This window comes from Corvus hawaiiensis, chromosome 6 (assembly GCF_020740725.1).
Source record: "Corvus hawaiiensis isolate bCorHaw1 chromosome 6, bCorHaw1.pri.cur, whole genome shotgun sequence".
Taxonomy (NCBI): domain Eukaryota; kingdom Metazoa; phylum Chordata; class Aves; order Passeriformes; family Corvidae; genus Corvus; species Corvus hawaiiensis.
The window spans coordinates 8,444,020-8,470,867 of record NC_063218.1 but is presented as its reverse complement, the minus strand read 5'-3'; the positions used below and the strand labels follow the sequence as shown (position 1 = coordinate 8,470,867).

Sequence of the window (26,848 nt, the reverse complement as noted above, 5' to 3'; positions counted from 1 at the left end):
AGAGTTCAAAAAGCCTTTGGACAGTGCTCTCAGGCACATGGTGTGAGTCTTGGGGTGTCCTATGCAGAGCTGGGAGCGGGATTCAAGGATCCTGACAGGTCCCTTCCAACTCAACATATTCTATGATTCGGTTTGGGATTGTAATGAGTGAAAAGTCTCCATTACCCCTATATTTTGGAACTGTGCTGTCATTAATCATCCACCTCAGCAGACAATGAAGTACATGCAAACTTCTGCAAATTTAAGCTGGCATTTTCAGAATCAGAAATGTCAGTAACTCACACTACTCAAGTTATTATTCGTATGGTGAGTTTATTGTGAATTGAGAATACAGAGTGTTTTAATGGTACATGTGAAGGCTGTCACATATGCACTCTGGTTTTCACTGTGCACTTGAGAGAAGCATTAATATAAACAAAGAAGCAAATAATTATATACACCTCCTTTCCCAGAAAATCTCTGAAGCAATTCCACCAGTGTGGCAGATCATTCAAAGCATTAAACTATCCCATAAGTATATACATTAAAATTTATTTATCCACATTTGAATAATATTCTTTGTAAGCATGTTTTATTCTGGTATCTTACAAACATGATTTAGTTACATGTTTTTTGGTCTTGGAATTAATCTGTTGGTTTTTGCTGTTTTTTTTTTTTTAATTATTGTAAGGCTAACTATGACCCACCACAATAATAAAAAAATGAGAGGAGAGGAAGAGGCAAAGCATTAGTCTCTCTACACTAGTATTTAATTCTTATTTTGTATTTTAGAATGTTTGTGGAATATACATACTACCTTAGCTGAAATAAAGAAAAACATTTTAATAACAAAGCAAAGTAGATCAAAAAAGTCCAAAATCTAAACAGGTAAGTATAGTTCTCATAGTACTAGTTTATAACCCGTTCTAGAAATAATCTGTAATCTAAATATAACTGGTGTGTTTTGAGAAGCCTATTTAACAAGTCTTTTGCTGTCCTTGAGGCTTTCAATGATTTACTTTCATGGTTCAGGTATCTACTCAGACTTTGCTCACAGACTCATGGGCTCCTCTGTGCCTGTCATAATTGTTGCCTTTGGGGTAGATTTGGAGAAATCACTATTTTTATTAGTGTACAATCTAGTACATCTATGTAATTGAAAATTTATATATGGTGAATTCTGTTCAAGTTTTCATGAAACCAGCTTTGGGGTTTAATTTTCAGTTAGCAGAAAATTAAGAAAACATTCTCTTCTGTACATATGGATGATTCTGTTTTCATTGAGGATTGAGAAAATACAACTTCATTTGGTTTTATCTCCAACAATATTAGATTTACTATCTTTTTCTTCCTCCAACAAGATTAGTTCAGTTCTTGCTGAAGATGTCACAATAGATGAGGCCCCATCAATTTCAGCTTTTTCACCCTCTCCTATTTCTTTAGGTGATAAGCTTTCTTGCGCATCAAAAAACACATCTGGTTTATCTGTTGGGCTGTCTTCATCTGAGAGGCTCCCCTCTTTATGACCCACCTCTTCTTTGTCAACTGACTTAGCCTTTTTGGAAGGAGATGTGAAACCAAATTTGGGAAGTCTAAACCATCCAGCTTTTTCAGCCTGCTTAGAGGAATCATCTGATGTGTCAGCAGGTTTCACATCTTCTGGAACTGATTTTTTTATTTCTGGTTTTGCATCTGTGCTTGTTTCATCCCCAGAAGATGAAAAGCCAATACTTGGAAGCCAAAATTTGAATCTTCCAGGAGATCTTTTACTATCAATCTTTTCTTTCTCATTGGTTATGTCTTTTTCTTCACCTTCCACTGCTTCAACTACATCTTCATCTTTAGAGAGAGGAGCTGCTGTTACTCCCTCTGGTGATTTTTCAGGAAAACTCTCTTCAAGTTTACTGGAACACTTTACTTCAGCAGCAGATGTTTTTAACTTTGTCAAACTTACTTTTCCTCTAGATTCTTCAGACTCATGGTGTGGTTTGTCAGATAGTTTAAGCTCAGCACTGGCAGTTCTCTGTGCTGCCACTCCGAGGCTTTCACCAGCACCTGTAGGTTTTCTCACTGACAAACCCCCTGGCGGAGATGGCTGCTGGACCAGCACTTCTAAATCACTGTGTGATTCAGGCAACTTCGTCTTGAGCAATGAGAATCCCAAAGTAGCAGTTTTGACCTCTGATGACAGAATCTCTGATTCTTTCAGTATTTCAGTAGTGTAAATCTCACACCTTTCAATAGCAACATGTTCAGGTTCTACTTTCTCACTTACTTCTTGGCCCTCTATATGAGACCAATGAATGTCTTGCCCTGCACTTGAGAGTGAGGACTCTATGGTAGCTGTCATTTGTGCTGTTTTAATGTCAGGTTCAGTCAGCGTAACAATTTTGCTTTTTGCTTTTTGAATACCCCCCTCTAGAGCTCCTGGTGTTTCTTTGGGGATAGCAGAGCTTGCTTGCAGTTGCACTACTTCAATGTCAGTACTACAGCCCTTTGGATCTGTTTCCACTTTTGACAGTAAAACATCAGCTTCAATTGGGAGAGTTCTGAAAGTGAATCTTGGTATTTTTAGTTTGGGAATTCTTACACTTACTTCTGGGACACCTTGTGTTTGGTCCATTGTTTCCCCTGTTACTCTGGCAGATGCTTCCGTATGATCTTGAGCTGGACTTTTCAGGCCAATAGATCCTTCTGGTTTTCTTAACTGCATTTCTGCTGTGCCTATTCCACTTTTAGGTGCTGAATCAGCTTCTGACTTTGGAAAATTGGTGTCATCTTCAAACCCCTTGATTTCTGAATGCAACATTCCAAACTTTGGAATCTTAAACTTGTATGCTTTAATTTTACTCGTTTCTGCTCTGTCTTCTACTTGCACTTCCACTCCTGCAGACACATCCTTTTCAACACTTTTCACTTGAAATTTCATTTCAGGTTCTACTCTAGTAATTTTAACATCTGTCTTCACTGTCGGGACTTCTACCTTTAGATCTTCCAGCTTAGCAGTAACATAAGTACCATCTTCTGATCCTTTTGTAGTAAACGAAGTCCTCTTTAATTGACTTTCTTCACAGTCTTTTCCTATGATTTTCACCTCACCCTTTATCTTTCCCTTTTTACTTGCTGCCTCTTTATTTTGAATATCTAGCTCTTCCTTTGGAAGACTGACATGTGTTTTCTTCTGTGTTTCATCCAGAGTAATTTCAGTTGATGATGGTTTGCCTCCTAATCCTGATGTCTCTAATTTCATGGAACTTTCTACCTTTGGGACTTCTATGTCCTGTGATTTGCCTTTATGCTCTGGAAAAGTCAGAGTACATGTAGGAAACCTATTTGTTGAACTCTTGTGTTTGTCAGTTTCTGAAGCACTTGCGTGTGATTTAGACAACTCTGCTGCAGACACTGTGATATCTGAAGTATGTCCTTCAGCACTGCACTTAACTACGTCTTCGTAAGTTTCAGTTTTTGGAATATTCACTCTACTATCTGTTCTTTCTGTGGATAATGAAATATCTCCTTCCATCTTTGGCAAGCTAACATCAGAACTCTTCACAGAATCTGCTAATTTTTGAATCCCCTCTTTTCCAATAGTAATTTCAGCAACTGCATGTGGTAATGAGAAGGTACTTTCAGGAATACTTGTTTCAGTTTGTATTTTTGCAGAAGGAATAGTTTCCTGAGCTTTTCCCATATTTTTTTCAATATCAGCATCACTTTTTTTTTCCTTTAAGGATGACCTGCCAAATGCAGGTATTCTGAATTTTGGCATTTTGAACCATCCCTGATGTTCTTCAGTCTGAACTTCTCCAGCTTTTATTTCATGTTCTTTTAATTTGATTTCCTTTTCCTCAAAACTCTCACTAACTCCCTCTGTCTTTGGTTTAGACACTGACTGGGTGCTTATGTCTACCTTTGTATCTTCAATGCCACCCATCAGAGTTTGGGGTGTTTTTATCTTATCATCAACTAGTCCAGGATCTGCCATATCAGGTGTAGGTTCTGACTGTGGAACTCCCACAGCAATGTCAGCAATTTCATTTGTCGTTTTTAGCTGGGGTAGCTCAGCTTCTATAGTTGGAGAGCTGATCTCTGTCTCTGGGCCTTTCCCTTTTATTAGGGAGATTCCAAACTTCGGCTTCTGGAATTTGGGCATTTTAATCTTCCCTTCAGGACCTTCCAATTTCACTTGTCTTCCATCCACAACTGATGAGCTTTCTGTTAATATATCAGGGCTCTTCAAATTAACTGAAGCTTCTCCTTTGGGGAGCTTAATACCTGTTTTTTGAATGCTATATTCATTGGTAGAACTTAAGTCAAGCTGTTGAAAACTCCCCTCTGAGGGAGTCAAAGAAGCATCAATCTTTGCTGAGCTGACTGTCATTTCAGTTTTAGAGGCTTCAGTTTCTATTCTGGAAAACTCCGGAGTGTGGACTTTAGTGTCAGCCAGTTTTATGCTTATTTGTGCCCCTTCCATGGTCCATTCAGGATGACTTTTTTCTATATCAGGTATCTTAATTGAATCATCGCCCTCTATTTCTGTTTTAGGAAGATGAGCATCAGCTTCAACTTTTGGTGAACGAGACTGAGATTTTGGAACCTTGATCTTGGAGAGTGAAATTTTAGGCATGACAAATTGAGGCTTTTTAATTGGACTTTTTTGTTCAGCTTTTCCTGCAGATATTTCCAGATCAAGGTCTGGCCCACTACCATGATCATCAGTTGCAGTTCCTTTCATTTCTGTGTCTATTCTGCTTGACATGACAGCAAGCTTTTGGTCTTCCAAATCTGCTCCAGAATCTGATTTAACACTTGCTTCCTTCTTTGGTGACCAACTGAAGGATGGAAGTTTGAATTTTGGCATTTTGAAATGTCCTTCTTTCTCCTCTCCATCTCCATCTTGCTTTATTTCCCCCTTGATTTTTACTGCTGCATCTGAATCCTGAATATCACTATCTGTTTTTGGAATAGAAATGTCAGCTGATGGGAGGTGAGCATCAACCTCTGATGCCTTACTGTCAGTTTTGGTCATTTTGACTTCAGGGCTGTAAGTCTCTGTTCCAGTGCCACATTCCACCTCCAAGTTTGGTGCTTCAACAGCAATGTCAGATATTTCTACTGTTGCTTTTAGTTGGGGAACCTTGATTTCTGATTTAGATTGACCAACATCCTTTTCTGACCCTTTCCCTTTAGAAAGTGTAATTCCTACCTTTGGCATTTGGAATTTAGACATTTTTGTTTTCACTTCAGAACCTTCAGCTTTTATCTCTACATCACCCACAGCAATTTCACTTGATGTTCTTTCAACACTTTTGTCAGGACTCTTCACCTCAAGCGAACCTTCAGTTATCATCCTAATATCTGAGGTGGAGAGGCTGGCATCAGCAGCAGCTGATTTCAGTGTAAACCCATCTTCTTCACAGGTAGGAAGTGTGACCTCACCTGTAGGCATGCTAATATCCATCTCTATTTTGGGAGCTTTGGCTTCTGGTTTGGAAAATTCCAAAGTTGGGACTGTAACTTTTGGAACTTTTATGCCCAGTCCTGCCCCTTCTCCACTACTCCCTTTCTCAGATTTCTGAACAGAAACAACTTCTTTTTCTTGTTTGGGTCCAGAAACATCAGTTTCCAGGATGGGCAGAGAGACTTGGACTTTCTGACCCTTAGTTTTAGGGAATGAGATCTTTGGCATGGTAAATTGGGACTTCTTGGTTTTGACCTTTTCACCATCTTTTTCTGCTGTATCAAATTCTGCATGGAGGTATTGATTCTCAGGAGTAAGAAAAGTTAATTCAGATCCTGTGTCTCCAGATAAAGTAGACAAAGTGGGTCCTTCCAGATGTTCCTCAATGTGAGAAGGAGCAATAGCTTCTTTCTTTGGTGACCACCGAAATGAAGGTAGTTTGAATTTTGATGATTTAAATTTGTTTTCCTTCTCCTCAGTACTCTTCTCTCCTGAAACTACTTCCTGCTCTGCCTTGCACTCTAAATCTGAGCCATGGATTTCTGCTTCTAATTTTGGCAAGGTAACCTCCATTGGTGAGAAATTTGGATCCATTGTTGGTGCATCCAGAACAACTTCAAGTGAAGGCTTATGCAACTTTACACCAAGTTGGGCATCAGAGATTTGAGCTGGTTTTTCAATATCAGGATCAGTCATATCAGATGTTATCCTTCCCTTGGAAATTTCAGATTCCATGTTGGAAACAATGTCACTTTCAGATGCTTTTCCCTTAGATCGAATTCTGAATTTAGGTTTTCGGAATTTAGGAATTTTAACTGTGATCTCTGTGTCAACCAAAGATATTTCAGCAGATGTTGTTTTACCTTCTAGCTTTGGACCTCCTTGCTCCTCAGAACCATCTTCACTTAAAATTTCAAAATCCGAAAGATTTTCATCAACAGGAGATGCTATTTTTGATTGAGATTCTGTTAGATTAATTTGGTATTTAGTAAGAGTAATATCCCCTTTATGTAATGAGGACTCCACATCAATTTTAGATGAACTCACTTCAGCTTTAGAGAAACCAATGCTAGGAACTCTGAATTTGGTACTTTTAGAGACACTATCACCCTTAATGTCAGAAAAAGGTTTAGATCCAACACTCTCTGAAGGAAGTGAAGTGTCCTCTGTTGAAGAATAACAAAGAGTTTCTGAAACGGTAAGATCAACTCCAGATTGGTTTTCTATATCAGGTTTGAAACTTTTAGACAGAGAAATTTTAGGCATTCTAAATAAAGAGCTTCTAGATTTGCCCATTTCATCCTCTTTACTGGAGGAAGAATCTAGGGGAATGTCAAAAGTGGACGCTTGGACCTCAGATTCAGGAGAGGTCATATCCAATTCAGCAGCTCCCGAGGGCACCGTCACTTGAGGCTCCTTGAGGCTGACATCCACCTCGGCAGCCACAGTGCCCTTGGCCTCTCTGCTGCTGGACCAGCCAAAGGAAGGCATGCCGAACTTGGGCATCTTGAACTTGCTGTCCTTGGTCTTGGCGGCCTCCTTCTCTGGGACTTTGACTTCCCCTTCCAGGCCGAGGGAGGCCTCGGGTGCCTGCAGGTCGACGCTGGCCTCCGGAAGGGTGACGTCGACGGAGGGCAGGCTGATGTCCACCTTGGGAGCTTTGATATCAGCTTTTGGCATTTTGAGGGAGGGCTTCTCCAGCTTCCAGCCGGCGCCTTCGGTCTTGGCACCAGGGACGTCGGCTTTGAGGCCCAGCACGGGGCCCTCCCCTGTGGCAGTCACGGTGACGGAGGGGAGGTCGAGCTCTGCGCTGGGCAGGCTGACCTCAGCTGCGGGCGCTTCGGCCTTGGGGGAGGACACTGCGAATTTGGGCTTGTCGAACTTGGGCATCTTGAGCTTGCCTTTGAGGCCCGCGCCTTCCAGCTCGAGCTTGCCTTCGGCGGAGGGGGCTTTGAGGTCTATGTCGGGCGCCTGGAGCTCGAGGGAGCCTTCGACGGAGGGCAGCTTGACGTCGGGGGCCGCGATGCTGACGTCGGCGTCGCCGGCCTTGAGCTCTGCCTGCGGGAGGCTGACATCTGCATCCAGTTTGGGAGCCTTGATGGTGGGCTTGGAGAAGACCACGCTGGGCACCTTGACTTTGGGCACGTGTATTTTCATGCCGCCGCCCTCAGGTTTTCCAGCGGCCACCTCCAGGCTGGCTTCGGCCTCGGGGCCCTGCAGGGCGACTTCGCCCTCCTGGCCTTTGGGCAGCGAGACGTCGGCCTTGGGCAGGCTGACCTGGGCGTGGGGAGCTTTGACTTTGGGCAGCTTGACGCTGGGCATCTTGACGTCGGGCATCTTGAATCGGCCTTTCTCACCCTCTGTTGCTACGCCGCCCGTCTCGACGGTCGCCTCCACGCCGGGCACTTGGATCTCGGCCTCGGGCAGGGTCACGTCCACTTCGGCGGCTCCTGAGGACGCTGTCACTTGAGGCTCCTTGAGGCTGACGTCCACCTCGGCAGCCACAGTGCCCTTGGCCTCTCTGCTGCTGGACCAGCCAAAGGAAGGCATGCCGAACTTGGGCATCTTGAACTTGCTGTCCTTGGTCTTGGCGGCCTCCTTCTCTGGGGCTTTGACTTCCCCTTCCAGGCCGAGAGAGGCCTCGGGTGCCTGCAGGTCGACGCTGGCCTCCGGAAGGGTGACGTCGACGGAGGGCAGGCTGATGTCCACCTTGGGAGCTTTGATATCAGCTTTTGGCATTTTGAGGGAGGGCTTCTCCAGCTTCCAGCCGGCGCCTTCGGTCTTGGCACCAGGGACGTCGGCTTTGAGGCCCAGCACGGGGCCCTCCCCTGTGGCAGTCACGGTGGCGGAGGGGAGGTCGAGCTCTGCACTGGGCAGGCTGACCTCAGCTGCGGGCGCTTCGGCCTTGGGGGAGGACACTGCGAATTTGGGCTTGTCGAACTTGGGCATCTTGAGCTTGCCTTTGAGGCCCGCGCCTTCCAGCTCGAGCTTGCCTTCGGCGGAGGGGGCTTTGAGGTCTATGTCGGGCGCCTGGAGCTCGAGGGAGCCTTCGACGGAGGGCAGCTTGACGTCGGGGGCCGCGATGCTGACGTCGGCGTCGCCGGCCTTGAGCTCTGCCTGCGGGAGGCTGACATCTGCATCCAGTTTGGGAGCCTTGATGGTGGGCTTGGAGAAGACCATGCTGGGCACCTTGACTTTGGGCATGTGTATTTTCATGCCGCTGCCCTCAGGTTTTCCAGCGGCCACCTCCAGGCTGGCTTCGGCCTCGGGGCCCTGCAGGGCGACTTCGCCCTCCTGGCCTTTGGGCAGCGAGACGTCGGCCTTGGGCAGGCTGACCTGGGCGTGGGGAGCTTTGACTTTGGGCAGCTTGACGCTGGGCATCTTGACGTCGGGCATCTTGAATCGGCCTTTCTCACCCTCTGTTGCTACGCCACCCGTCTCGACGGTTGCCTCCACGCCGGGCACTTGGATCTCGGCCTCGGGCAGGGTCACGTCCACTTCGGCGGCTCCTGAGGGCGCTGTCACTTGAGGCTCCTTGAGGCTGACGTCCACCTCGGCAGCCACAGTGCCCTTGGCCTCTCTGCTGCTGGACCAGCCAAAGGAAGGCATGCCGAACTTGGGCATCTTGAACTTGCTGTCCTTGGTCTTGGCGGCCTCCTTCTCTGGGACTTTGACTTCCCCTTCCAGGCCGAGGGAGGCCTCGGGTGCCTGCAGGTCGACGCTGGCCTCCGGAAGGGTGACGTCGACGGAGGGCAGGCTGATGTCCACCTTGGGAGCTTTGATATCAGCTTTTGGCATTTTGAGGGAGGGCTTCTCCAGCTTCCAGCCGGCGCCTTCGGTCTTGGCACCAGGGACGTCGGCTTTGAGGCCCAGCGCGGGGCCCTCCCCTGTGGCAGTCACGGTGACGGAGGGGAGGTCGAGCTCTGCGCTGGGCAGGCTGACCTCAGCTGCGGGCGCTTCGGACTTGGGGGAGGACACTGCGAATTTGGGCTTGTCGAACTTGGGCATCTTGAGCTTGCCTTTGAGGCCCGCGCCTTCCAGCTCGAGCTTGCCTTCGGTGGAGGGGGCTTTGAGGTCTATGTCGGGCGCCTGGAGCTCGAGGGAGCCTTCGACGGAGGGCAGCTTGACGTCGGGGGCCGCGATGCTGACGTCGGCGTCGCCGGCCTTGAGCTCTGCCTGCGGGAGGCTGACATCTGCATCCAGTTTGGGAGCCTTGATGGTGGGCTTGGAGAAGACCACGCTGGGCACCTTGACTTTGGGCATGTGTATTTTCATGCCGCCGCCCTCAGGTTTTCCAGCGGCCACCTCCAGGCTGGCTTCGGCCTCGGGGCCCTGCAGGGCGACTTCGCCCTCCTGGCCTTTGGGCAGCGAGACGTCAGCCTTGGGCAGGCTGACCTGGGCGTGGGGAGCTTTGACTTTGGGCAGCTTGACGCTGGGCATCTTGACGTCGGGCATCTTGAATCGGCCTTTCTCACCCTCTGTTGCTACGCTGCCCGTCTCGACGGTCGCCTCCACGCCGGGCACTTGGATCTCGGCCTCGGGCAGGGTCACGTCCACTTCGGCGGCTCCTGAGGGCGCTGTCACTTGAGGCTCCTTGAGGCTGACGTCCACCTCGGCAGCCACAGTGCCCTTGGCCTCTCTGCTGCTGGACCAGCCAAAGGAAGGCATGCCGAACTTGGGCATCTTGAACTTGCTGTCCTTGGTCTTGGCGGCCTCCTTCTCTGGGACTTTGACTTCCCCTTCCAGGCCGAGGGAGGCCTCGGGTGCCTGCAGGTCGACGCTGGCCTCCGGAAGGGTGACGTCGACGGAGGGCAGGCTGATGTCCACCTTGGGAGCTTTGATATCAGCTTTTGGCATTTTGAGGGAGGGCTTCTCCAGCTTCCAGCCGGCGCCTTCGGTCTTGGCACCAGGGACGTCGGCTTTGAGGCCCAGCGCGGGGCCCTCCCCTGTGGCAGTCACGGTGACGGAGGGGAGGTCGAGCTCTGCGCTGGGCAGGCTGACCTCAGCTGCGGGCGCTTCGGCCTTGGGGGAGGACACTGCGAATTTGGGCTTGTCGAACTTGGGCATCTTGAGCTTGCCTTTGAGGCCCGCGCCTTCCAGCTCGAGCTTGCCTTCGGTGGAGGGGGCTTTGAGGTCTATGTCGGGCGCCTGGAGCTCGAGGGAGCCTTCGACGGAGGGCAGCTTGACGTCGGGGGCCGCGATGCTGACGTCGGCGTCGCCGGCCTTGAGCTCTGCCTGCGGGAGGCTGACATCTGCATCCAGTTTGGGAGCCTTGATGGTGGGCTTGGAGAAGACCACGCTGGGCACCTTGACTTTGGGCATGTGTATTTTCATGCCGCCGCCCTCAGGTTTTCCAGCGGCCACCTCCAGGCTGGCTTCGGCCTCGGGGCCCTGCAGGGCGACTTCGCCCTCCTGGCCTTTGGGCAGCGAGACGTCAGCCTTGGGCAGGCTGACCTGGGCGTGGGGAGCTTTGACTTTGGGCAGCTTGACGCTGGGCATCTTGACGTCGGGCATCTTGAATCGGCCTTTCTCACCCTCTGTTGCTACGCTGCCCGTCTCGACGGTCGCCTCCACGCCGGGCACTTGGATCTCGGCCTCGGGCAGGGTCACGTCCACTTCGGCGGCTCCTGAGGGCGCTGTCACTTGAGGCTCCTTGAGGCTGACGTCCACCTCGGCAGCCACAGTGCCCTTGGCCTCTCTGCTGCTGGACCAGCCAAAGGAAGGCATGCCGAACTTGGGCATCTTGAACTTGCTGTCCTTGGTCTTGGCGGCCTCCTTCTCTGGGGCTTTGACTTCCCCTTCCAGGCCGAGAGAGGCCTCGGGTGCCTGCAGGTCGACGCTGGCCTCCGGAAGGGTGACGTCGACGGAGGGCAGGCTGATGTCCACCTTGGGAGCTTTGATATCAGCTTTTGGCATTTTGAGGGAGGGCTTCTCCAGCTTCCAGCCGGCGCCTTCGGTCTTGGCACCAGGGACGTCGGCTTTGAGGCCCAGCGCGGGGCCCTCCCCTGTGGCAGTCACGGTGGCGGAGGGGAGGTCGAGCTCTGCACTGGGCAGGCTGACCTCAGCTGCGGGCGCTTCGGCCTTGGGGGAGGACACTGCGAATTTGGGCTTGTCGAACTTGGGCATCTTGAGCTTGCCTTTGAGGCCCGCGCCTTCCAGCTCGAGCTTGCCTTCGGCGGAGGGGGCTTTGAGGTCTATGTCGGGCACCTGGAGCTCGAGGGAGCCTTCGACGGAGGGCAGCTTGACGTCGGGGGCCGCGATGCTGACGTCGGCGTCGCCGGCCTTGAGCTCTGCCTGCGGGAGGCTGACATCTGCATCCAGTTTGGGAGCCTTGATGGTGGGCTTGGAGAAGACCACGCTGGGCACCTTGACTTTGGGCATGTGTATTTTCATGCCGCCGCCCTCAGGTTTTCCAGCGGCCACCTCCAGGCTGGCTTCGGCCTCGGGGCCCTGCAGGGCGACTTCGCCCTCCTGGCCTTTGGGCAGCGAAACGTCGGCCTTGGGCAGGCTGACCTGGGCGTGGGGAGCTTTGACTTTGGGCAGCTTGACGCTGGGCATCTTGACATCGGGCATCTTGAATCGGCCTTTCTCACCCTCTGTTGCTACGCCACCCGTCTCGACGGTTGCCTCCACGCCGGGCACTTGGATCTCGGCTTCGGGCAGGGTCACGTCCACTTCGGCGGCTCCTGAGGGCGCTGTCACTTGAGGCTCCTTGAGGCTGACGTCCACCTCGGCAGCCACAGTGCCCTTGGCCTCTCTGCTGCTGGACCAGCCAAAGGAAGGCATGCCGAACTTGGGCATCTTGAACTTGCTGTCCTTGGTCTTGGCGGCCTCCTTCTCTGGGACTTTGACTTCCCCTTCCAGGCCGAGGGAGGCCTCGGGTGCCTGCAGGTCGACGCTGGCCTCCGGAAGGGTGACGTCGACGGAGGGCAGGCTGATGTCCACCTTGGGAGCTTTGATATCAGCTTTTGGCATTTTGAGGGAGGGCTTCTCCAGCTTCCAGCCGGCGCCTTCGGTCTTGGCACCAGGGACGTCGGCTTTGAAGCCCAGCGCGGGGCCCTCCCCTGCGGCAGTCACGGTGGCGGAGGGGAGGTCGAGCTCTGCGCTGGGCAGGCTGACCTCAGCTGCGGGCGCTTCAGCCTTGGGGGAGGACACTGCGAATTTGGGCTTGTCGAACTTGGGCATCTTGAGCTTGCCTTTGAGGCCCGCGCCTTCCAGCTCGAGCTTGCCTTCGGCGGAGGGGGCTTTGAGGTCTATGTCGGGCGCCTGGAGCTCGAGGGAGCCTTCGACGGAGGGCAGCTTGACGTCGGGGGCCGCGATGCTGACGTCGGCGTCGCCGGCCTTGAGCTCTGCCTGCGGGAGGCTGACATCTGCATCCAGTTTGGGAGCCTTGATGGTGGGCTTGGAGAAGACCACGCTGGGCACCTTGACTTTGGGCATGTGTATTTTCATGCCGCCGCCCTCAGGTTTTCCAGCGGCCACCTCCAGGCTGGCTTCGGCCTCGGGGCCCTGCAGGGCGACTTCGCCCTCCTGGCCTTTGGGCAGCGAGACGTCAGCCTTGGGCAGGCTGACCTGGGCGTGGGGAGCTTTGACTTTGGGCAGCTTGACGCTGGGCATCTTGACGTCGGGCATCTTGAATCGGCCTTTCTCACCCTCTGCTGCTACGCTGCCTGTCTCGACGGTCGCCTCCACGCCGGGCACTTGGATCTCGGCCTCGGGCAGGGTCACGTCCACTTCGGCGGCTCCCGAGGGCACCGTCACTTGAGGCTCCTTGAGGCTGACGTCCACCTCGGCGGCCACAGTGCCCTTGGCCTCTCTGCTGCTGGACCAGCCAAAGGAAGGCATGCCGAACTTGGGCATCTTGAACTTGCTGTCCTTGGTCTTGGCGGCCTCCTTCTCTGGGGCTTTGACTTCCCCTTCCAGGCCGAGGGAGGCCTCGGGTGCCTGCAGGTCGACGCTGGCCTCCGGAAGGGTGACGTCGACGGAGGGCAGGCTGATGTCCACCTTGGGAGCTTTGATATCAGCTTTTGGCATTTTGAGGGAGGGCTTCTCCAGCTTCCAGCCGGCGCCTTCGGTCTTGGCACCAGGGACGTCGGCTTTGAAGCCCAGCGCGGGGCCCTCCCCTGCGGCAGTCACGGTGGCGGAGGGGAGGTCGAGCTCTGCACTGGGCAGGCTGACCTCAGCTGCGGGCGCTTCGGCCTTGGGGGAGGACACTGCGAATTTGGGCTTGTCGAACTTGGGCATCTTGAGCTTGCCTTTGAGGCCCGCGCCTTCCAGCTCGAGCTTGCCTTCGGCGGAGGGGGCTTTGAGGTCTATGTCGGGCGCCTGGAGCTCGAGGGAGCCTTCGACGGAGGGCAGCTTGACGTCGGGGGCCGCGATGCTGACGTCGGCGTCGCCGGCCTTGAGCTCTGCCTGCGGGAGGCTGACATCTGCATCCAGTTTGGGAGCCTTGATGGTGGGCTTGGAGAAGACCACGCTGGGCACCTTGACTTTGGGCATGTGTATTTTCATGCCGCCGCCCTCAGGTTTTCCAGCGGCCACCTCCAGGCTGGCTTCGGCCTCGGGGCCCTGCAGGGCGACTTCGCCCTCCTGGCCTTTGGGCAGCGAGACGTCAGCCTTGGGCAGGCTGACCTGGGCGTGGGGAGCTTTGACTTTGGGCAGCTTGACGCTGGGCATCTTGACGTCGGGCATCTTGAATCGGCCTTTCTCGCCCTCTGCTGCTACGCCGCCTGTCTCGACGGTCGCCTCCACGCCGGGCACTTGGATCTCGGCCTCGGGCAGGGTCACGTCCACTTCGGCGGCTCCTGAGGGCGCTGTCACTTGAGGCTCCTTGAGGCTGACGTCCACCTCAGCGGGCACAGTGCCCTTGGCCTCTCTGCTGCTGGACCAGCCAAAGGAAGGCATGCCGAACTTGGGCATCTTGAACTTGCTGTCCTTGGTCTTGGCGGCCTCCTTCTCTGGGACTTTGACTTCCCCTTCCAGGCCGAGGGAGGCCTCGGGTGCCTGCAGGTCGACGCTGGCCTCCGGAAGGGTGACGTCGACGGAGGGCAGGCTGATGTCCACCTTGGGAGCTTTGATATCAGCTTTTGGCATTTTGAGGGAGGGCTTCTCCAGCTTCCAGCCGGCGCCTTCGGTCTTGGCACCAGGGACGTCGGCTTTGAAGCCCAGCGCGGGGCCCTCCCCTGCGGCAGTCACGGTGGCGGAGGGGAGGTCGAGCTCTGCACTGGGCAGGCTGACCTCAGCTGCAGGCGCTTCAGCCTTGGGGGAGGACACTGCGAATTTGGGCTTGTCGAACTTGGGCATCTTGAGCTTGCCTTTGAGGCCCGCGCCTTCCAGCTCGAGCTTGCCTTCGGCGGAGGGGGCTTTGAGGTCTATGTCGGGCGCCTGGAGCTCGAGGGAGCCTTCGACGGAGGGCAGCTTGATGTCGGGGGCCGCGATGCTGACGTCGGCGTCGCCGGCCTTGAGCTCTGCCTGCGGGAGGCTGACATCTGCATCCAGTTTGGGAGCCTTGATGGTGGGCTTGGAGAAGACCACGCTGGGCACCTTGACTTTGGGCATGTGTATTTTCATGCCGCCGCCCTCAGGTTTTCCAGCGGCCACCTCCAGGCTGGCTTCGGCCTCGGGGCCCTGCAGGGCGACTTCGCCCTCCTGGCCTTTGGGCAGCGAAACGTCGGCCTTGGGCAGGCTGACCTGGGCGTGGGGAGCTTTGACTTTGGGCAGCTTGACGCTGGGCATCTTGACGTCGGGCATCTTGAATCGGCCTTTCTCACCCTCTGTTGCTACGCCGCCCGTCTCGACGGTCGCCTCCACGCCGGGCACTTGGATCTCGGCCTCGGGCAGGGTCACGTCCACTTCGGCGGCTCCTGAGGGCGCTGTCACTTGAGGCTCCTTGAGGCTGACGTCCACCTCGGCAGCCACAGTGCCCTTGGCCTCTCTGCTGCTGGACCAGCCAAAGGAAGGCATGCCGAACTTGGGCATCTTGAACTTGCTGTCCTTGGTCTTGGCGGCCTCCTTCTCTGGGACTTTGACTTCCCCTTCCAGGCCGAGGGAGGCCTCGGGTGCCTGCAGGTCGACGCTGGCCTCCGGAAGGGTGACGTCGACGGAGGGCAGGCTGATGTCCACCTTGGGAGCTTTGATATCAGCTTTTGGCATTTTGAGGGAGGGCTTCTCCAGCTTCCAGCCGGCGCCTTCGGTCTTGGCACCAGGGACGTCGGCTTTGAAGCCCAGCGCGGGGCCCTCCCCTGCGGCAGTCACGGTGGCGGAGGGGAGGTCGAGCTCTGCACTGGGCAGGCTGACCTCAGCTGCGGGCGCTTCGGCCTTGGGGGAGGACACTGCGAATTTGGGCTTGTCGAACTTGGGCATCTTGAGCTTGCCTTTGAGGCCCGCGCCTTCCAGCTCGAGCTTGCCTTCGGCGGAGGGGGCTTTGAGGTCTATGTCGGGCGCCTGGAGCTCGAGGGAGCCTTCGACGGAGGGCAGCTTGACGTCGGGGGCCGCGATGCTGACGTCGGCGTCGCCGGCCTTGAGCTCTGCCTGCGGGAGGCTGACATCTGCATCCAGTTTGGGAGCCTTGATGGTGGGCTTGGAGAAGACCACGCTGGGCACCTTGACTTTGGGCATGTGTATTTTCATGCCGCCGCCCTCAGGTTTTCCAGCGGCCACCTCCAGGCTGGCTTCGGCCTCGGGGCCCTGCAGGGCGACTTCGCCCTCCTGGCCTTTGGGCAGCGAGACGTCAGCCTTGGGCAGGCTGACCTGGGCGTGGGGAGCTTTGACTTTGGGCAGCTTGACGCTGGGCATCTTGACGTCGGGCATCTTGAATCGGCCTTTCTCGCCCTCTGCTGCTACGCCGCCTGTCTCGACGGTCGCCTCCACGCCGGGCACTTGGATCTCGGCCTCGGGCAGGGTCACGTCCACTTCGGCGGCTCCTGAGGGCGCTGTCACTTGAGGCTCCTTGAGGCTGACGTCCACCTCGGCAGCCACAGTGCCCTTGGCCTCTCTGCTGCTGGACCAGCCAAAGGAAGGCATGCCGAACTTGGGCATCTTGAACTTGCTGTCCTTGGTCTTGGCGGCCTCCTTCTCTGGGACTTTGACTTCCCCTTCCAGGCCGAGGGAGGCCTCGGGTGCCTGCAGGTCGACGCTGGCCTCCGGAAGGGTGACGTCGACGGAGGGCAGGCTGATGTCCACCTTAGGAGCTTTGATATCAGCTTTTGGCATTTTGAGGGAGGGCTTCTCCAGCTTCCAGCCGGCGCCTTCGGTCTTGGCACCAGGGACATCGGCTTTGAAGCCCAGCGCGGGGCCCTCCCCTGCGGCAGTCACGGTGGCGGAGGGGAGGTCGAGCTCTGCGCTGGGCAGGCTGACCTCAGCTGCGGGCGCTTCAGCCTTGGGGGAGGACACTGCGAATTTGGGCTTGTCGAACTTGGGCATCTTGAGCTTGCCTTTGAGGCCCGCGCCTTCCAGCTCGAGCTTGCCTTCGGCGGAGGGGGCTTTGAGGTCTATGTCGGGCGCCTGGAGCTCGAGGGAGCCTTCGACGGAGGGCAGCTTGACGTCGGGGGCCGCGATGCTGACGTCGGCGTCGCCGGCCTTGAGCTCTGCCTGCGGGAGGCTGACATCTGCATCCAGTTTGGGAGCCTTGATGGTGGGCTTGGAGAAGACCACGCTGGGCACCTTGACTTTGGGCATGTGTATTTTCATGCCGCCGCCCTCAGGTTTTCCAGCGGCCACCTCCAGGCTGGCTTCGGCCTCGGGGCCCTGCAGGGCGACTTCGCCCTCCTGGCCTTTGGGCAGCGAGACGTCAGCCTTGGGCAGGCTGACCTGGGCGTGGGGAGCTTTGACTTTGGGCAGCTTGACGCTGGGCATCTTGACGTCGGGCATCTTGAATCGGCCTTTCTCGCCCTCTGCTGCTACGCCGCCTGTCTCGACGGTCGCCTCCACGCCGGGCACTTGGATCTCGGCCTCGGGCAGGGTCACGTCCACTTCGGCGGCTCCCGAGGGCACCGTCACTTGAGGCTCCTTGAGGCTGACGTCCACCTCGGCGGCCACAGTGCCCTTGGCCTCTCTGCTGCTGGACCAGCCAAAGGAAGGCATGCCGAACTTGGGCATCTTGAACTTGCTGTCCTTGGTCTTGGCGGCCTCCTTCTCTGGGGCTTTGACTTCCCCTTCCAGGCCGAGGGAGGCCTCGGGTGCCTGCAGGTCGACGCTGGCCTCCGGAAGGGTGACGTCGACGGAGGGCAGGCTGATGTCCACCTTGGGAGCTTTGATATCAGCTTTTGGCATTTTGAGGGAGGGCTTCTCCAGCTTCCAGCCGGCGCCTTCGGTCTTGGCACCAGGGACGTCGGCTTTGAAGCCCAGCGCGGGGCCCTCCCCTGCGGCAGTCACGGTGGCGGAGGGGAGGTCGAGCTCTGCACTGGGCAGGCTGACCTCAGCTGCGGGCGCTTCGGCCTTGGGGGAGGACACTGCGAATTTGGGCTTGTCGAACTTGGGCATCTTGAGCTTGCCTTTGAGGCCCGCGCCTTCCAGCTCGAGCTTGCCTTCGGCGGAGGGGGCTTTGAGGTCTATGTCGGGCACCTGGAGCTCGAGGGAGCCTTCGACGGAGGGCAGCTTGACGTCGGGGGCCGCGATGCTGACGTCGGCGTCGCCGGCCTTGAGCTCTGCCTGCGGGAGGCTGACATCTGCATCCAGTTTGGGAGCCTTGATGGTGGGCTTGGAGAAGACCACGCTGGGCACCTTGACTTTGGGCATGTGTATTTTCATGCCGCCGCCCTCAGGTTTTCCAGCGGCCACCTCCAGGCTGGCTTCGGCCTCGGGGCCCTGCAGGGCGACTTCGCCCTCCTGGCCTTTGGGCAGCGAGACGTCAGCCTTGGGCAGGCTGACCTGGGCGTGGGGAGCTTTGACTTTGGGCAGCTTGACGCTGGGCATCTTGACGTCGGGCATCTTGAATCGGCCTTTCTCGCCCTCTGCTGCTACGCCGCCTGTCTCGACGGTCGCCTCCACGCCGGGCACTTGGATCTCGGCCTCGGGCAGGGTCACGTCCACTTCGGCGGCTCCTGAGGGCGCTGTCACTTGAGGCTCCTTGAGGCTGACGTCCACCTCAGCGGGCACAGTGCCCTTGGCCTCTCTGCTGCTGGACCAGCCAAAGGAAGGCATGCCGAACTTGGGCATCTTGAACTTGCTGTCCTTGGTCTTGGCGGCCTCCTTCTCTGGGACTTTGACTTCCCCTTCCAGGCCGAGGGAGGCCTCGGGTGCCTGCAGGTCGACGCTGGCCTCCGGAAGGGTGACGTCGACGGAGGGCAGGCTGATGTCCACCTTGGGAGCTTTGATATCAGCTTTTGGCATTTTGAGGGAGGGCTTCTCCAGCTTCCAGCCGGCGCCTTCGGTCTTGGCACCAGGGACGTCGGCTTTGAAGCCCAGCGCGGGGCCCTCCCCTGCGGCAGTCACGGTGGCGGAGGGGAGGTCGAGCTCTGCACTGGGCAGGCTGACCTCAGCTGCGGGCGCTTCGGCCTTGGGGGAGGACACTGCGAATTTGGGCTTGTCGAACTTGGGCATCTTGAGCTTGCCTTTGAGGCCCGCGCCTTCCAGCTCGAGCTTGCCTTCGGCGGAGGGGGCTTTGAGGTCTATGTCGGGCGCCTGGAGCTCGAGGGAGCCTTCGACGGAGGGCAGCTTGACGTCGGGGGCCGCGATGCTGACGTCGGCGTCGCCGGCCTTGAGCTCTGCCTGCGGGAGGCTGACATCTGCATCCAGTTTGGGAGCCTTGATGGTGGGCTTGGAGAAGACCACGCTGGGCACCTTGACTTTGGGCATGTGTATTTTCATGCCGCCGCCCTCAGGTTTTCCAGCGGCCACCTCCAGGCTGGCTTCGGCCTCGGGGCCCTGCAGGGCGACTTCGCCCTCCTGGCCTTTGGGCAGCGAGACGTCAGCCTTGGGCAGGCTGACCTGGGCGTGGGGAGCTTTGACTTTGGGCAGCTTGACGCTGGGCATCTTGACGTCGGGCATCTTGAATCGGCCTTTCTCGCCCTCTGCTGCTACGCCGCCTGTCTCGACGGTCGCCTCCACGCCGGGCACTTGGATCTCGGCCTCGGGCAGGGTCACGTCCACTTCGGCGGCTCCTGAGGGCGCTGTCACTTGAGGCTCCTTGAGGCTGACGTCCACCTCGGCAGCCACAGTGCCCTTGGCCTCTCTGCTGCTGGACCAGCCAAAGGAAGGCATGCCGAACTTGGGCATCTTGAACTTGCTGTCCTTGGTCTTGGCGGCCTCCTTCTCTGGGACTTTGACTTCCCCTTCCAGGCCGAGGGAGGCCTCGGGTGCCTGCAGGTCGACGCTGGCCTCCGGAAGGGTGACGTCGACGGAGGGCAGGCTGATGTCCACCTTGGGAGCTTTGATATCAGCTTTTGGCATTTTGAGGGAGGGCTTCTCCAGCTTCCAGCCGGCGCCTTCGGTCTTGGCACCAGGGACGTCGGCTTTGAAGCCCAGCGCGGGGCCCTCCCCTGCGGCAGTCACGGTGGCGGAGGGGAGGTCGAGCTCTGCACTGGGCAGGCTGACCTCAGCTGCGGGTGCTTCAGCCTTGGGGGAGGACACTGCGAATTTGGGCTTGTCGAACTTGGGCATCTTGAGCTTGCCTTTGAGGCCCGCGCCTTCCAGCTCGAGCTTGCCTTCGGCGGAGGGGGCTTTGAGGTCTATGTCGGGCGCCTGGAGCTCGAGGGAGCCTTCGACGGAGGGCAGCTTGATGTCGGCGGCCGCGATGCTGACGTCGGCGTCGCCGGCCTTGAGCTCTGCCTGCGGGAGGCTGACATCTGCATCCAGTTTGGGAGCCTTGATGGTGGGCTTGGAGAAGACCACGCTGGGCACCTTGACTTTGGGCATGTGTATTTTCATGCCGCTGCCCTCAGGTTTTCCAGCGGCCACCTCCAGGCTGGCTTCGGCCTCGGGGCCCTGCAGGGCGACTTCGCCCTCCTGGCCTTTGGGCAGCGAAACGTCGGCCTTGGGCAGGCTGACCTGGGCGTGGGGAGCTTTGACTTTGGGCAGCTTGACGCTGGGCATCTTGACGTCGGGCATCTTGAATCGGCCTTTCTCACCCTCTGTTGCTACGCCGCCCGTCTCGACGGTCGCCTCCACGCCGGGCACTTGGATCTCGGCCTCGGGCAGGGTCACGTCCACTTCGGCGGCTCCTGAGGGCGCTGTCACTTGAGGCTCCTTGAGGCTGACGTCCACCTCGGCAGCCACAGTGCCCTTGGCCTCTCTGCTGCTGGACCAGCCAAAGGAAGGCATGCCGAACTTGGGCATCTTGAACTTGCTGTCCTTGGTCTTGGCGGCCTCCTTCTCTGGGACTTTGACTTCCCCTTCCAGGCCGAGGGAGGCCTCGGGTGCCTGCAGGTCGACGCTGGCCTCCGGAAGGGTGACGTCGACGGAGGGCAGGCTGATGTCCACCTTGGGAGCTTTGATACCAGCTTTTGGCATTTTGAGGGAGGGCTTCTCCAGCTTCCAGCCGGCGCCTTCGGTCTTGGCACCAGGGACGTCGGCTTTGAGGCCCAGCGCGGGGCCCTCCCCTGTGGCAGTCACAGTGACGGAGGGGAGGTCGAGCTCTGCGCTGGGCAGGCTGACCTCAGCTGCGGGCGCTTCGGCCTTGGGGGAGGACACTGCGAATTTGGGCTTGTCGAACTTGGGCATCTTGAGCTTGCCTTTGAGGCCCGCGCCTTCCAGCTCGAGCTTGCCTTCGGTGGAGGGGGCTTTGAGGTCTATGTCGGGCGCCTGGAGCTCGAGGGAGCCTTCGACGGAGGGCAGCTTGACGTCGGGGGCCGCGATGCTGACGTCGGCGTCGCCGGCCTTGAGCTCTGCCTGCGGGAGGCTGACATCTGCATCCAGTTTGGGAGCCTTGATGGTGGGCTTGGAGAAGACCACGCTGGGCACCTTGACTTTGGGCATGTGTATTTTCATGCCGCCGCCCTCAGGTTTTCCAGCGGCCACCTCCAGGCTGGCTTCGGCCTCGGGGCCCTGCAGGGCGACTTCACCCTCCTGGCCTTTGGGCAGCGAGACGTCAGCCTTGGGCAGGCTGACCTGGGCGTGGGGAGCTTTGACTTTGGGCAGCTTGACGCTGGGCATCTTGACGTCGGGCATCTTGAATCGGCCTTTCTCGCCCTCTGCTGCTACGCCGCCTGTCTCGACGGTCGCCTCCACGCCGGGCACTTGGATCTCGGCCTCGGGCAGGGTCACGTCCACTTCGGCGGCTCCTGAGGGCGCTGTCACTTGAGGCTCCTTGAGGCTGACGTCCACCTCAGCGGGCACAGTGCCCTTGGCCTCTCTGCTGCTGGACCAGCCAAAGGAAGGCATGCCGAACTTGGGCATCTTGAACTTGCTGTCCTTGGTCTTGGCGGCCTCCTTCTCTGGGACTTTGACTTCCCCTTCCAGGCCGAGGGAGGCCTCGGGTGCCTGCAGGTCGACGCTGGCCTCCGGAAGGGTGACGTCGACGGAGGGCAGGCTGATGTCCACCTTGGGAGCTTTGATATCAGCTTTTGGCATTTTGAGGGAGGGCTTCTCCAGCTTCCAGCTGGCGCCTTCGGTCTTGGCACCAGGGACGTCGGCTTTGAAGCCCAGTGCGGGGCCCTCCCCTGTGGCAGTCACGGTGGCGGAGGGGAGGTCGAGCTCTGCACTGGGCAGGCTGACCTCAGCTGCGGGCGCTTCGGCCTTGGGGGAGGACACTGCGAATTTGGGCTTGTCGAACTTGGGCATCTTGAGCTTGCCTTTGAGGCCCGTGCCTTCCAGCTCGAGCTTGCCTTCGGTGGAGGGGGCTTTGAGGTCTATGTCGGGCGCCTGGAGCTCGAGGGAGCCTTCGACGGAGGGCAGCTTGACGTCGGGGGCCGCGATGCTGACGTCGGCGTCGCCGGCCTTGAGCTCTGCCTGCGGGAGGCTGACATCTGCATCCAGTTTGGGAGCCTTGATGGTGGGCTTGGAGAAGACCACGCTGGGCACCTTGACTTTGGGCATGTGTATTTTCATGCCGCCGCCCTCACGTTTTCCAGCGGCCACCTCCAGGCTGGCTTCGGCCTCGGGGCCCTGCAGGGCGACTTCGCCCTCCTGGCCTTTGGGCAGCGAGACATCGGCCTTGGGCAGGCTGACCTGGGCGTGGGGAGCTTTGACTTTGGGCAGCTTGACGCTGGGCATCTTGACGTCGGGCATCTTGAATCGGCCTTTCTCGTCCTCTGTTGCTACGGCGGCCGTCTCGATGGTTGCCTCCACGCCGGGCACTTGGATCTCGGCCTCGGGCAGGGTCACGTCCACTTCGGCGGCTCCCGAGGGCGCCGTCACTTGAGGCTCCTTGAGGCTGACGTCCACCTCGGCAGCCACGGTGCCCTTGGCCTCTCTGCTGCTGGACCAGCTAAAGGAAGGCATGCCGAACTTGGGCATCTTGAACTTGCTGTCCTTGGTCTTGGCGGCCTCCTTCTCTGGGGCTTTGACTTCCCCTTCCAGGCCAAGGGAGGCCTTGGGTGCCTGCAGGTCGACGCTGGCCTCCGGAAGGGTGACGTCGACGGAGGGCAGGCTGATGTCCACCTTGGGAGCTTTGATATCAGCTTTTGGCATTTTGAGGGAGGGCTTCTCCAGCTTCCAGCCGGCGCCTTCGGTCTTGGCACCAGGGACGTCGGCTTTGAGGCCCAGCGCGGGGCCCTCCCCTGCGGCAGTCACGGTGGCGGAGGGGAGGTCGAGCTCTGCACTGGGCAGGCTGACCTCAGCTGTGGGTGCTTCAGCCTTGGGGGAGGACACTGCGAATTTGGGCTTGTCGAACTTGGGCATCTTGAGCGTGCCTTTGAGGCCCGCGCCTTCCAGCTCGAGCTTGCCTTCGGCGGAGGGGGCTTTGAGGTCTATGTCGGGCGCCTGGAGCTCGAGGGAGCCTTCGACGGAGGGCAGCTTGACGTCGGGGGCCGCGATGCTGACGTCGGCGTCGCCGGCCTTGAGCTCTGCCTGCGGGAGGCTGACATCTGCATCCAGTTTGGGAGCCTTGATGGTGGGCTTGGAGAAGACCATGCTGGGCACCTTGACTTTGGGCATGTGTATTTTCATGCCGCCGCCCTCAGGTTTTCCAGCGGCCACCTCCAGGCTGGCTTCGGCCTCGGGGCCCTGCAGGGCGACTTCGCCCTCCTGGCCTTTGGGCAGCGAGACGTCGGCCTTGGGCAGGCTGACCTGGGCGTGGGGAGCTTTGACTTTGGGCAGCTTGACGCTGGGCATCTTGACGTCGGGCATCTTGAATCGGCCTTTCTCACCCTCTGTTGCTACGCCGCCCGTCTCGACGGTTGCCTCCACGCCGGGCACTTGGATCTCGGCCTCGGGCAGGGTCACGTCCACTTCGGCGGCTCCTGAGGGCGCTGTCACTTGAGGCTCCTTGAGGCTGACGTCCACCTCGGCAGCCACAGTGCCCTTGGCCTCTCTGCTGCTGGACCAGCCAAAGGAAGGCATGCCGAACTTGGGCATCTTGAACTTGCTGTCCTTGGTCTTGGCGGCCTCCTTCTCTGGGACTTTGACTTCCCCTTCCAGGCCGAGGGAGGCCTCGGGTGCCTGCAGGTCGACGCTGGCCTCCGGAAGGGTGACGTCGACGGAGGGCAGGCTGATGTCCACCTTGGGAGCTTTGATATCAGCTTTTGGCATTTTGAGGGAGGGCTTCTCCAGCTTCCAGCCGGCGCCTTCGGTCTTGGCACCAGGGACGTCGGCTTTGAAGCCCAGCGCGGGGCCCTCCCCTGCGGCTGTCACGGTGACGGAGGGGAGGTCAAGCTCTGCACTGGGCAGGCTGACCTCAGCTGTGGGCGCTTCGGCCTTGGGGGAGGACACTGCGAATTTGGGCTTGTCGAACTTGGGCATCTTGAGCTTGCCTTTGAGGCCCGCGCCTTCCAGCTCGAGCTTGCCTTCGGCGGAGGGGGCTTTGAGGTCTGTGTCGGGCGCCTGGAGCTCAAGGGAGCCTTCGACTGAGGGCAGCTTGACGTCGGGGGCCGCGATGCTGACGTCGGCGTCGCCGGCCTTGAGCTCTGCCTGCGGGAGGCTGACATCTGCATCCAGTTTGGGAGCCTTGATGGTGGGCTTGGAGAAGACCACGCTGGGCACCTTGACTTTGGGCATGTGTATTTTCATGCCGCCGCCCTCAGGTTTTCCAGCGGCCACCTCCAGGCTGGCTTCGGCCTCGGGGCCTTGCAGGGCGACTTCGCCCTCCTGGCCTTTGGGCAGCGAGACGTCGGCCTTGGGCAGGCTGACCTGGGCGTGGGGAGCTTTGACTTTGGGCAGCTTGACGCTGGGCATCTTGACGTCGGGCATCTTGAATCGGCCTTTCTCACCCTCTGTTGCTACGGCGGCCGTCTCGACGGTCGCCTCCACGCCGGGCACTTGGATCTCGGCCTCGGGCAGGGTCACGTCCACTTCGGCGGCTCCCGAGGGCACCGTCACTTGAGGCTCCTTGAGGCTGACGTCCACCTCGGCGGCCACAGTGCCCTTGGCCTCTCTGCTGCTGGACCAGCCAAAGGAAGGCATGCCGAACTTGGGCATCTTGAACTTGCTGTCCTTGGTCTTGGCGGCCTCCTTCTCTGGGGCTTTGACTTCCCCTTCCAGGCCGAGGGCGGCCTGAGGCGCCTGCAGGTCGACGCTGGCCTCCGGAAGGGTGACGTTGACGGAGGGCAGGCTGATGTCCACCCTGGGAGCTTTGATATCAGATTGTGTATTTTCTGACATTTCCTCTTTTTGTTTTGATTTTTTACTGAAATCACTCTTCTGTATTTCAGTATCAGGTTTTGAAATCAATATATTTCCTTTTGCTTCTTCAATACTAGTTTTCATTTGGGAAGGTTTCATAATTATTTTTTTTGGACTTGGCAACTGGACTTCTGGCTTTTGTTTTATGTTGTTTTCATTTAGTTTTCCTTTGGATATCTCTATTTCCGTTTCAGCACTTGGAACCTTAATTTCTCCTGTTGGTCCACATACCTCAAGTCCTCCTGTTTTTTCTAATATTTGCTCTTTTCCTTCCCTTTCAGTTATCTGTCCTTCAGTTTGGTCTGTTTCTTCCTTGGTAGTCGACCAGGTAAATGTAGGGAATTTTAACTTTGGCAATCTGAATTTGCTTTCTTTCCCCTCTGTATCTTTTTCTCCTGTCTTCATTCCAATTTCTATGTTTAAGGCCTTGTCATTTGTGGGCATGCCATCTTCCTCCACCTGTTCTTTTTTTACTCTATCTTCTGTGTCCTCTCTGCTTCCTTCTCTTGTTATTTTCATGTCAGTTTTAGGTGTTTTGGCCATTTTGAATGATGGCATTTGTATTTTCCAAGTAGATACTTCTGATTCTGCATCTGGCATATGAGTTTTCACATCGAAATTCCTGCTGTCCTCTGAAGTCATATCAGCTCTTTTTTCTGGTACTGACTGTGGAACATCACTTCCCTTTTTGGTGGTGTCAGTCTCTGTCTCTTTTCTTTTGGGCATGGAAATTCCAAAATTTATTTTCTGAATATTTAGTTTTTGTGTGTCGTCTTCTGCTTGTTTTTCTCCTGTTTCCAGTGTGTCAGATGTCTGTAATTCTGCTTTAGCAGTGCCTATTTCTAGGCCTTTTACCTGTACAGATCCTTTAGCTGTGTGACCCATCGCATCTATGTTAATTCCACTTTCTCCATCTTTTTTATCTGCTGATCCTTTCTGTTTCTTTTTTCGGGATTTTGATGAGGCTTGTGGTGATTTTTTAGTTGGGCTTACTTTCAGATCAGCTATTTCTAAACTGGGCTTTGGTATCTCTGTTGTTATGTCTGGTACTTCAGGTACACTAAATTTTGATGTTGCTTCTTTGTCTTTTTCTTTTTTAATGCTTATTTCAACTTCAGGGTATTGTTTTACATGAGATGGAATGCCGTTTTTCATATCTTTTAACTCTTTTGTTAATGTTTCATGTACCTCCCCTGTTTTTATTTCATAAACAGGAGATGTGGTATATTCAACAGTTAAGATTTCAGGATTTTCCAGGCTTATATCATCTTTATGTATTTTTTCTCTTCCAGAGATCAGTGTAGTTTTTATTTCTTTTTTTTGCTTCTCTTGTTGTTCTGTTTTGGACCTGTGCATTCTGAATCCAATGCTAGGGAACTTCAGCTTCCTTTGGCTTCCTTTTTTCTCTTTGGTATGGACTTCTTGTGGAAATTGAGACTCTGTGTCTGTGCTTGTAGGGGAAATATCCTGTGTAGCAGGCTCATATGCATCTGATGTACTATGAGATCTTCTGTGCCTCAATATCTTTTTATTTTTGATTGATTGAAATTTTGGCCATGATAATCGATCTTTTTTAGGTCTCTTACTTCTTCCTACCCTTTGGCTTACAATTAATGTTTCCCTGTCTTCTTCTGAAATGGCTTTTCCTGAAACATGCAGTGTTTCTTCAGGAATGCTCTCACTGAGTTCTTTTTC

At 56.2% G+C, this 26,848-nt stretch overlaps 1 protein-coding gene across 2 annotated transcripts in view; it reads right to left on the bottom strand.

The window, feature by feature from the left end:
* Positions 1-295: 295 nt before the first annotated feature.
* Positions 296-26,848, bottom strand: part of LOC125326907 (neuroblast differentiation-associated protein AHNAK-like) — a 69,404-nt gene continuing 42,851 nt past the window's right edge. For both annotated transcript variants that reach the window (XM_048305542.1, XM_048305541.1), the window contains exon 7: positions 296-26,848. In XM_048305542.1, the coding sequence (XP_048161499.1) occupies positions 1,283-26,848 (25,566 nt within the window). In that variant the 3' untranslated portion in view covers positions 296-1,282.